Source organism: Pan troglodytes, chromosome 15, assembly GCF_028858775.2.
Source record: "Pan troglodytes isolate AG18354 chromosome 15, NHGRI_mPanTro3-v2.0_pri, whole genome shotgun sequence".
Lineage (NCBI taxonomy): Eukaryota > Metazoa > Chordata > Mammalia > Primates > Hominidae > Pan > Pan troglodytes.
Window position 1 is genome coordinate 49,700,368 of NC_072413.2, and position 12,499 is coordinate 49,712,866.

General features: G+C 35.8%; 1 protein-coding gene across 5 annotated transcripts in view; it reads left to right on the plus strand.

Moving 5' to 3' along the window:
* FRMD6 (FERM domain containing 6) overlaps positions 1–12,499 on the plus strand; it is a 78,914-nt gene that overhangs the window by 33,509 nt on the left and 32,906 nt on the right. For all 5 annotated transcript variants that reach the window (XM_001157785.7, XM_001157833.6, XM_063793392.1 and 2 more), the window contains exon 2: positions 4,284–4,528. In XM_001157785.7, the coding sequence (XP_001157785.3) occupies positions 4,430–4,528 (99 nt within the window). In that variant the 5' untranslated portion in view covers positions 4,284–4,429. The remainder of the gene's footprint in view (positions 1–4,283; positions 4,529–12,499) is intronic.

The following is a 12,499-nucleotide window of genomic DNA, read 5'->3' on the forward strand; positions in this document are numbered from 1 at the left end:
ATTTTTCTTCATAGTGCATATCACCATCTATATCATATGCTTATTGTCTGTTTCTATTAGAGCAGGGTATTTTTGTTAGTGCTGTTAGTGTACTCAGCACATACAGCAACATTTGGCAGACAGTAGGTGTTGAATGAAAGAATGAACAAAAACAGAACTCATTTTACTAAAGACATTTTGATATCACTTTTGGGATAGGATACTATACATTAAAGATGATACAGTTTATTCCAGAATGATCTTAGCTACAGTATTCATAGCACAGTATTTGTGTACTTAATACTCTTATCCATTATATCTTCCTTTGAGGTTGGCATGAGAGTTGCCCATCAGAGTATGTGTGCTCTTAGAAATCGGGACAATATTATCGTTTTAAGCTTCTTGGCAGTGTGATATGTCCTTAACTAGATGGTGAACTCATAGGTGGAGGGGGGAGTATCTAATGCTTTTGTATTCTGCTTTTCAGCAAATAAATATTACCGTACTGTGTGTGTAACATGAGCTATATAAATGTGTGATGATTAAATTAGAAGATAGGATTCTCTACAATCCAGTTTTCCAAGATAAATTTTTGCCTTGTTTTTGTTAGGTGATGAAGATACCATATTGACTGTTGATACATGCCTACTTAGTCATGCTTCGCTTACAGTAATCTTAACAAATTACCAGCTTTTTACTTTTTTAGAGACAGTCCTAGAATTGAAAATCCTCCTTTGCCTACATTCAAAATGAGACTATATTATGTGGGTAGGAAACTTCTGGTGACCTACTTTTAATTTTAAAATTAAAAAAATACTTACCTTAGTTTTAGATTCAGAAAACAGTTGCAAAGGTGGTATAGAGAGTTTCTGTATACCACACCGGCACCCAGTTTCCCCTGTTGCTAACATCTTACATGATTATGGTATATTTGTCACAACTAACAAATCAGTATTGATACATTATAACAAAACTGCATACTTTTAGGGGTAGTGACCCAGTTTTAAAGCTTATTTCCCACAATTTGTTAAAAATGACAATCAGTATTGAATGCCCATGGGTGGTGGCTTCCTGATTCTTAAAAGAAATGGAGTAATTTTGTAACCATTGGGACTTATCAGGAAATAAGGAGCTTATAATAATGTTCACTTAAAGTTCCAGTGGGGGAATTGTATAGCTTAACATATTGTTTTTGTAAGTTGGATATTAATAAATAAAGAGGCTGGGTGGGGTTTGGTCACTATTAAAACTGATTTTTTTTTTGTTCCCTGGAAAATATGTTACTACCACATGGTCTACCCTTTGAAGATAATAGATCCTAAGATCATTGGGCAGGAAAGGGTTGCCCTGTAGTAAGAAATGTGTCCTCCTGGGACTGAGTTGAGATTCAGTTTAGGACACAAAATAAGTAGCCAATGGCTGTTGTGAGGCTGACTTCTAGAATTCAGATTGGTATAAATTTAATCTAATTCTTTTCCCCAGGACTGCCCAATTTAAGATTAAGTTTTATACTGGCGCATATTAGAGATATGGCTATTTTGCCATTTCAGTGGAGCCTTTTAATCAGCTTTAATGCTGTCTTGGGTAAAGTAAAAACTTAAACTCTTTCTTTAAGGGCTTTTCTAGTTTGCCATCCTCAAAGCAGAAAAAGCAGCAGTGAAGCAGTGCTGCTTCATATCGACTCTGCTTTTATTAAATTTGCTTCAATAATCCTCTTCCAGTCATCTTTTGTGCTGCATATTTGAGCCATAAAATAAGCAAAAATTGTACCCAAATGAAAATTTCAAGTTATTTTAATGAAGCTCTGGAAACATCCCACAGCTCAGAAGATATTTTTTTCTAGTTTATTTTTTAAATTCTGGAAAGTAGGTCAGTAGACATACCCTGCTTTAATTGGTTTAATTAGAAGTGAAAAATTATAGGACTAATTCAATTTGAAGTATAGATTTAAATAAGAATTACACTGGGATGAATATTACTTAAGGGTTTGAATTTAAGATGCATTTAATCAAAGCTTATAATTTCTTCTTGAAAAGATTTATATTGCAAAAAGGAAGACTAAGTGTTGGAATATATCAATATATAGGGGAAAATTTTGTCATGAAATATAATATTTGATAAAATCATTTTAGAATTGTATCTCTAAATGGTATGCCTAAGAATATTTTTCTATAGGACCTTAATAGATATGCCTTGGGGGAAAAAAGTATTGTGTGCTCACGTAAGTTTGAGATATACTGCATTAAATATAAGAAGTTGCCTGCAGCACTTCTCAGAGCCTTTAACACTTTCTGATTTCTAAGAGAGGACATATATAGGGTACAGTACTTTGCAAACCTATTTATCCCTGTACCACCTAGTAACATTTTTCAGGAAAATGTTTTGAGCACACAAATTTGACCTGTTTTAGGAATTCATACCTTTGACAATGTTGAGGACCTTTTTTTTTTCTATTATAAAGATGATGTGATATTCACATATATTACTTTTTCCCAATTCTCTATCTTTAAGATATTTTTCCAATGTATTGTATTCAACGCTCTGCTCAGTCCCTTCCTTCTGCTAACTAAAGTGGTGGTTTCCTTCTGTTGCTACACATCAGAAATACCTAGCTCTGACCCTGGAGATTCTGTATGAATAGAAATGCCAGAATACCTGCTCAGGATTCTGTGTTCATTACAAACACCCAGGTGATTCTGATGCAGCCAACCCTGGTCCTCCAACTGATGCTTTGGAATTGTTGAAGGAAAAGCATGCGTGGTTTTTTTTTCAAGATGGATGAGTAGCTTGGGGCATAGTGTGTGGTCCTAGAACACATGGGTTAACCATCCATCCGAGTGAGAACGATAGCACAGGCCTCCGATGACCCCATGAGGTGATGTACTGGCTATAACCTAACATGAGATGATTATTATTCTTTAAGAAAAGCAGAATACTTCTAAATGGTCTTTTAGCCACCTTCCTAATAATGAAGTACCATATATATGATTACCATTTGTTTTAGTTTCAAGTAATTCCCTTGTAAATGATGTTTTATTTATTCTTTAAGAAGAATACTAGATTATATTTTCTAAATGTGCCAAGTATCTAAGAATATATTCTTTCCCCTCCTGCTGATAAGAGTTATACATTTAACCTTAAGCAAATCGGCCAAGATTCTATTTCATTTATGCTTTGATTTATGTGAGTATTAATGTATTTTCTGTGAAAATTGTATGGTTATATATACTCTCCACCTAGTAAAACAGTTCCATATTCCTGGAAATAGTCTTTTACATCCTACAAATGTAGCTGGAAAGGAATAATATAAATACTAATGGTTTGACAGACAACTAGTCTTGACTTGTCTTGGTTGAATAGTGTTCTATTAGCAACAATATATGAAATACTAGACACACCCATTAAAAGTAGAAAATACCCACTACTGTTTTAAAATTATTCTGCAAGATCTCATTAATGCAATGAGACATAAAACAGAAATAATGGGTGTAATTATTGAAAATTGGAGATAAAATTTCTGTTACTTGCAAACAAAATTCTCTATGTCAAAAACCTGATAAGTTAAACAATACAGTTAATATGTTTAATAGAACTAATTAGATATGAGGCATCCAAAATCCATTTTTTCTATACAAACATGGTTTGATATATACAGTCTTGTAATGGAAAAACCAAGTATGCATTATTAGGTTAAAGAAGCAGGAGAGACAGAGCTATAAAAACTAAGAAGAATGTTGTAAGGAGGGCTTAATAACCAGGATAAATGTCGTAGAGAGATCAATTAAAGTGATGGCCTAGAGATCACGGGCTTCCTTTGGCAGAGCCATGTTGGTGAAGTGAAGGAAGTGTAAGCCAGACCACAATGGTTGAAGAATGAATGTAATGTAAGAGCCAAGACATTTATTTGAGTTTGATAGTTATGAAAAAGAACGAGAATTTTCTTATTGCTGTTGTTTTTGTCATTTCATGTTCAAAACCCTTTATCTCCCATGTGGGACTGAAAACTCCTCCAAGACAGGATCTCTGTTTCTGTGAGGCCTGTAGTACTTAGTACATCCTTGAATGTGTGAGGCTCTCATTGGTTATAAGTTTAATTCCTGACTGTGGATGAAAGCTTTAAAACTTTGTGGGCAAAATACAGAATGAATTTCAGTGAGTTCCCATGTATTAAATAAGGTGGTGCTGGCTGGAGATATGCTGTCCCTGTGCCCACAATAGTAGTGGTGCTGTGCTCATCTTCTTGACCCGCTTTTCACAGTCTTCACCGCCTTTCTTCAGGAGTCTCCCCTTTGGCTTTTTCACAGCTATGAAACCCACGTAGTCGAACACCATGATGCTTCTCCTGCAGGGCGTGTGATGAGGAGGCGAGCTTGGCTTTGGAGTGCTGGGAACCTGAGGAATTGCCAAGGACCCAGAGCCCAGCCCTGACCACCAGAGTGCCCAAAACACAATGAACAAATTGAATTTTCATAACAACAGAGTCATGCAAGACCGCCGCAGTGTGTGCATTTTCCTTCCCAACGATGAATCTCTGAACATCATCATAAATGTGAGTAGATCCAGTTTTAGAAATGTCTAAATATTGTGTTTTCACCAGTGGCCACATTCAACTTATGACTTGATTAAGGGTGAAATGTTTACAGAATTAGGGCAGTAATCATGTGGCAGAATTGGGTTGTCAGATAGTCCATACATACATTAACTTAGCTTTGTGGCTTGTGTGCAGCTGCCTTCGACATTCTCTCACCTAGGTTAGAATTAGAGGACTGTGGTTACTATATTGAAAAACAAACATTTGCTATTTTTAAACTTTTGATCGAAATATAACTTTTATTGAAGTATATGAATTTATGTCTTAAATGCTTAGAGTTGTCACCCACACACATGAAATGGTAATCATCGCTATTAGGTTGGTGCAAAAGTAATTGTGGCTTTCACCATTGAAAGTAATATCAAAGACTACAATTACTTTTGCACCAACCTAGATAGTTTTTTTTGTTTTTGTTTTTTTGCTTTTTGAGACAGAGTCTCACTCTGTCACCCAGGCTGGAGTGTAGTGGCATGATCTCAGCTCACTGCAACCTCCGCCTCCTGGGTTCAAGCGATTCTCCTGCCTCAGCCTGCCGAGTAGCTGGGATTACTGGCACGCACCACCACGCCCGGGTAATTTTTTATATTTTAGCAGCGACAGGGTTTCACCATATTGGCCAGGCTGGTCTCGAACTCCTGACCTCAGGTGATCCGCCTCAGCCTCCCATAGTGCTGGGATTACAGGCGTGAGCCACCGCGCCCAGCCTTAGATAGCTTTTTAATATGCATCTTGATTTTATCTTAAGAGTAGCCCAAATCTAGCCAATTTCCAGGACTAGGTGCGTAGGCTGAACATTTGAGCACTAAGCTGTTGCTTATGGTTTGTGAGTCATAGTCAACTTGCTTAGATAACGTGAACATTGAGGAATGTGATTTTTTTAACTTTAAAAAAATTGAGTTATAATTTACATACTGCAAAGTATAGAAACCTTATGTGTGCAGCTCAATGAATGTTTACAATTGTATACATCCATGTAACCATCACTGTTTGAGATATAAGACATTTCCAGCACCCTAGAAAGATCCTTTGTGACCCCTCCTATTCAATATCCTTCACCTAAAGGGTAAAAACTATTCTGATCTCTTGTCACCAAAGTTTTGCTTGTTTCTTAACTTCATGAAGCTGAAGTTATGTGATATATTCTCTTCTGGCTTCTTTTACTCAACATTTGTCCTGTGAAATTTATTCATGTGAATCCATGTGACAGTAATTCATTCTTTTACATTGTCGTGTGATATTCCATTGTACGAATACACCGAATCTATTCATCTACTGTTGATGGATAGATATTGAGTTGTTTTAAGTTTTGGGCTATTGTAAAACTGTTATGAACATGTTATGTGTATGCACATGTAGAAATATTTCTTGGTTTATACTGAAGAGTAATTGTGAATCATAGGTTACACTATGTTTAGCCTTGGTAGAGACTGCCAAACAATTTTATGGTAATCAGTGTCATGCCTAACATTTTTCAACCCCTCTCTGTGTTATCAGCTTTCATACTGTTTCTTTCATAGACTGTATTCTGATGGAATTAGAGGAAAAAATTGCCTTAGTGCATGACTTGAATTAGTTTCCTATATGTTACTATATTTTTATTTATTTATTTTGATTTTGATTTTTTTTTTTTGAGACAGAGTCTTTCTCTGCTGTCCAGGCTGCAGTGCAGTGGTACAATCTTGGCTCACTGCAGTCTCTGCCTTCCAGGTTCAAGCGATTCTCCTGCCTCAGCCTCCCGAGTAGCTGGGACTACAGGTGCCTGCCACCACACCTGGCTAATTTTTGTTATTTTAGTAGAGATGGGGTTTCACCATGTTGGCCAGGCTGGTCTCGAACTCCTGACCTCAAGTGATCTGTCTGCCTCAGCCTCCCAAAGTGCTAGGATTACAGGCGTGAGCCATTGTGCCTGGCTATGTTACTATATTTTTAATCCAATTGCTATATAAAAGAATATTTCTAAAGATTATGCTGAAATATATATGACATTTAAATAACTTCATTAAAAAGTTTAGCTAAGAAAAGTTTCTGCTTATTGCTATAGTCATTTTGGCTTTATTCTGACAATCAACCCCATTTCTTAATTTACTGCTGTATCCTCATTTTTGCTTCTAGGGATTGTCTGAGGATCCAACAGGCCTGCCTATTGGATGAACTTTGTCATCTTTTGGGCAGAATTTCCAATGATTAGCTACATTGCTGCTCAGGGTGACTGAAATTGTTTTTGGATGTGTGAAGTGGTAGGCTAGTATTTTGACAGCATTTGGTTTTTTAAACTGAATACAAATTGACAATGTATCTCTTTTTTCAGTGGGGGCACTAGCAATATAAGTTATAATTGAATCCTACTTACATATGTGAATATTTTGTTTTACTTTTTATACAGTTATATAAAAGATATCCAATAATTTTTAAAAATATACATAATCTAGGACATATAGCATAAGCACTTAAGAAACTTCTCTCACTTTCATTTGTCTTTTTACGTGGTGCAATGTGTGTGTATGTGTGTGTGTACACACACAAGCAGGTTGTGGAACAACACCTTACCACATTTAAGTGAAGGGAAGGCTAATCTGACTTAGTGAAGAATACTGAAAGCTGACTATAATTTTCAAATAAATTAATTTATACTAAAATCTCAGCTGAGGAAGATAGTTATAGAGAACAGACTGGAAGATAGCCAGTTCATTTGTTCCTATGGATCAGTGGTTTTGAAACTTGAATGTATATCAGAATTATTTGGAGCAGCTTACTAATATTCAGATTGTGTAGTCTATGGCCATACTACCCTGAATGTTGCCTGATCTCATGTGATCTCAAAAGCTAGGCAGGTCGGGCCTGGTTAGTACTTGGATGAGAGAAATGCCGATGTAGTGAGTCTGAGGCAGGATGCAAGGATCTGCATTTCATAAGATGCCCTAAATAGATGCTATAGATACTCTAAAATTTGAGCGAAACAGGCAAAGATCTATGTGCCAGCACCACCTAGTTTCTTTCACTCTCTGGAATTCTGGTTACTCGATTGTGTTTCAACTTTCCCAGTACCTGGTACCTAGTGGGTACTGAATTTGTATTAGCTTCATTTCTGTCTTCCCTCTATAGAATAATCGAAGAGTAGTATGGAAGTGAAAACACGTGGATATACTTAAAACACACAGACCTGAATTCAAATCTCATATCTGAATGACTTTGGGAAAGTTAATTATACCTCTTCCAGCCTCAACATCTTCACCTTTAAAATGAGAATAACACTTACGCTGCAGGGTGATTGTGAGAATTTAGGATTAACACTCAGCATAATTTCTGATGCATATATAATAGCTGCTATTATCATTTTAATCCCTAGGCAGAGATAAATTATACTTTTTCAACTCTTCTCTTTTACAGTGTTAGTATGATAATCTCTCTAACATGGTTAGGACTATGATCATGGACTGTGAGGTCATATATCACGATTAAGGTGGGTTTTGGAGTCACAGGTACCTGGGTTAAAATCCCTACTCCACAACTTTGCAATCTAGGGCAAATTTTCTAGTTGTTTTGTTTTGTTGCTTTGGTTTCCTCATTTGTGAAGTAGGGATAATCTTACCCTATGCACAGGGACATTGCAAGGATTTAAAGATGTCACATGCATGAAGTATTTAGTGAAGTGCCTGGCATATGTGAATTGCTCAGTAAGTGAACCCTTGAATGTCAATTTACTTTTTATTTCCTTGAACTGTTTGTTCATTTCACTAGTGTACTCTGTTAATAAACCAAGATGAAGAGTCTGAATCCCATGTAGGCCTGCAAGATTTCTTATTTCAGGGCAGGTCTAAGGTAGGACACAAGCATGTAGACTCACTATGCCCAAACTCCTCTCTAGTGAGCGGTTGGACCAAAGAAGGGACTAGGTTACGTAGGATGGAGGCTTCCCCACTACCAGAAAAACAATTAATGGCTGCCAAGAGGCCCTCCCTTTTTACAAAGTGTTATCTTTGTGTTCAGAAAATAGCAGTCAATGTGTATAGAGTTTGAGTGTAATAAATTAACTGTAGCAAAAACGATTTTATTAACTAATTTTTTCATAATTTCTCTCTCTATAACAATGAAAGTTTGTTCCCTGACAGGTGTGGTTGATAGAATGTTGCCTTTTTGCATATGGAATAAATTTAGTGTTTTGGTCATTCTGAATTCCCTGTGAGTTGCATTAATAGAAGCTATTTTAAATGATTTTAATCATCAGGCAAATATGGAAGCTTTGGACAATTTTGGAAGTAAAACCATTGTAAATGTAGGAGCCATAAAGATTTGAGTGAAGTGATTGTGGCCACGAGCTTGTATGTCTTCACTAAGACTAAGCAATTCTTTTTTTCTAGAGTATATTTTAAACATTCCTGCACAATAACAAACCATTAACATTTAGGATCACATGCTATTTTAATTTAAAAGTCCATATAGAGGCTGGGTGAGGTGGCTAACACCTGTAATCCCAGCATTTTGGGTGGCTGAGGCAGGAGAATCATTTGAGGTTAGGAGATTGAGACCAGGCTGGGCAACATAGTGAGACCCCTGTCTCTACATAAAATTTAAAAATTAGCCAGGCATGGTGGCACTGCCTGTGGTCCTAGCTACTTGGAAGGCAGAGGTAGCAGGATTGCTTTAGCCTGAGAGGTTGAGGCTGCAATGAGTTGTGATTGTGCCACTGCACTCCAGGTTGGGCAACGGAGTGAGACCTTGTCTCAAGGGAAAAAAAAATAGTCCATATAGAGTATATTTTTAGATAAAGCTTTAATTCTTATTCTTAATACCTCATACTATATAGCACTTTTTAACATTCCCATTGCTCCTGAAGATTAAAGAACTTGAGAAATTTTACAGTCAGCTAAAATGTAGCCTTAAAGACTCATAATATGCAAATACAGAAAACTCAAGCTTATTTTCACAGCAGGCAAGACTTCAGAGCCATGGCCTTATTTAATTATAGTTTTTGAATAAGAGCACTGCTTACTTGATATTTGTTAAAGAGCTTTGCCAGTAGGCTTCAAATACTTGATTTAAACTAGCAGAACAATAATTAATGTATGGGCTGTATGGAGGAAATATATAACGTTATTTGGTCGTCTATAGTCACACAAGGTTAAAATTTCCTATACATTTAGTTTGTGGTTTGGAATTTTAACTTCTTATGGCATTTTATCTTGGCTGCCTTGTACCCAACGTTTTTAAATACAGTCAAACTAAGGATTAAAGGTGCTGTAAACAACATGACATTTTAAGTCACAAATTTGTAGTATATAGTTCAACTTAAGAATTTTATGTGATATTTGATGTGTTCTCCTCTTATCATTGTTTAAGTTTATTTGTAAAGTAGAATTACGATGATAATGGAACTCAAAATCCAGAGGCCTTTTAAAGTGAATGTTGGAAATGACATAGGACTTCTATAGGACAGAAATCTAGAATGTCAGGTGATTCAACCTAGCTGTACACAAAGAGAATGATAATGATTCCCCATTGGCAAATGTGTTCTCCAGTGGTGTTGGTGGGTGGGTTTGCATTTATACAGTTTTCCTAAAATGCTGAATGGCATATTTATAAAATGGTTTGCTCAGTAATTCAGGGAGTGGTCTTGATCTCTAGTCATGGAACAGAATGAAGGTGAGGAGGAGCCCACAGGGAATCAGATTCCTGGCTTTCATTCATCGAACATTTACTGAGTGCCTACTATACATCCTGAATGTAAAATAAGACACTGTCCCTGCATGAGTTCCTGGTACTTCCAAGCAGCTCACTTGGTGCTACTTTGGTCTTAAATATCTTCTGCTCTTTCCAGTGGGTAAGATACTTTAGGTTGGTTGCTATTTAATAATGAATGTGGAAAAGAGCAGTAAACCCATTCTTCTTACTACAGTCGGAATTATCACCAGTTCTGAATTGTTTGACTTTCAAATTTCAAGGGATCTTGGCATGTCTTTATTTTCCTAATCTGAGTTTCATATTAAGGTATGATAAAGTCATTAATTCAGAGTTAATTTTTAGAATTTATAATAACTTAAACTCATTGTCATTATCATTGAAAAAAAGGATTTGAAAGCAGATAGTACTAATAAAAGGGGAGAATGCCATATGTAATGCATATAGGTAAAATGATAAACTGTCATGTTACAATATTTTAATATATATATTTAATAATTAAAGTATTTTAATACACAAATAAGCTGTGAGTTGCTGCCTTTGCCACTATTAGTGATATGACTTTAAGCTTTCTGAGTTTTATTTTCAGAAAATAAATTGACCTGGGTGGTTTCTTAAACTCTGTCCAAACTCTAATAAACCTTGATGATTCTGAAGTCAACAAGATAGAATCAGCAGAATTACTGTCCTCCATAATACTACTTTAAACATTTGAGAAAGCATTATTATGAGATAATAATTATTATTTGTAATAATAATACAAATATTATTTGTATGAATTATTATTTATAATAATAATATTGAGAAAGAGAATTGTATCTTTTAAAGACTATCAGTTAACTTTTGACTTGTCAGAATAACTTATTGCCAGAGTTCCAAATTAATATGGCTTTGTGATTGAATTATACTAAAACTCAGAAAAGGAATCTGGTTTAGGCACTAAAAATATATTAGACAAAATAACAGTGATAAATTAAAAGCTAGGCAGGCTGGGCATGGTGTATCATCCCTGTAATCCCAGCACTTTGGGAGGCCAAGGTGGGAGGATTGCTTGAGGTCAGGAGTTTTAAGACCAGCCCAGGCAACATAGTGAGAGACCCTGTCTCTACAAAAAAAAAAAAAAAAAAAAAAGTCGGTTGAGACTCTGTCTTTAAAAAAAAGTCTAGACCAACTCGTTGTACAGTAGATGAGTTTTTGGGGTAGACTATTAGGAGGAAAGCTTTCCTTGAAAAGATACTTGCCCTGAGTAGATGTCCCTCAAAAGAAAATATACACATGACCAATAGGCTTATGAAAAAATGCTCAGCATCATTAAATAGCAGGGAAATGTGACATCTCACACCTGTTAGAATGGCTATTATCAAAAAGACAAAAGATAGCAAGTGTTGACGAGGATGTTCAGAAAAGGGAACCCTTGTACACTGTTGCTGGGAATGTAAATTAGTACAGACATTATGGAAAGCAGTATGGGGGTTCCTCAAAATATTGAACATAGTACTGCCATATGATCCGGGAACCCCATTCCTGGGTATGTACCCAAAGGAGATGAAATCATTATGTCAAAGAGACATCTGCACTCCCATGTATATTGCAGTATTATTCATAACAGTCAAGGTATGGAATCAACCTAAGTGTGCACCAGTGGATAAATGGATAAAGAAAATGTGGCACATACACACAGTGGAACACAATACAGCCTTTAAAAAGAAGGAAATCATGTCATTTGCAATAACGGATGAACCTGGAGGATGTTAGGTTTAATGAAATAAGCCAGGCATAGAAAGACAAACCCTGCATAATCTAAAAAAGTCTGACTCAGGGAAGCAGAGAATAGAATGATGGTTACCTGAGACTGAGGAGTTAGGGGGACTGGGAAGATATTAGTAAAAAAATACAGTATTTCAGTTAGGAGGAATAAGTTCAAGAGATTTGTTGTACAACGTGGTGACTGTAGTTAATGATGATGTATACTTGAAAATGCTAAGAATAAATTTTAAGTGTTCTCACCACAAAAAGATACCTATGTGACATAATGCATATGTTAGTCTGATTTATTCATTCCACAGTATATACATATATCAAAACATTATGTTGTATACCATAAATATATACAATTTTATTAGTCAATTAAAAAAACAAATGAATAAAAATTTTTTAAAAAACATACTTGCCAAATAAATATTTTTAGTAATCTGAGTAGGCTATGCTGCTTACTTTCTGAAACTCATTTATCATTTATCATGCACCATGGTT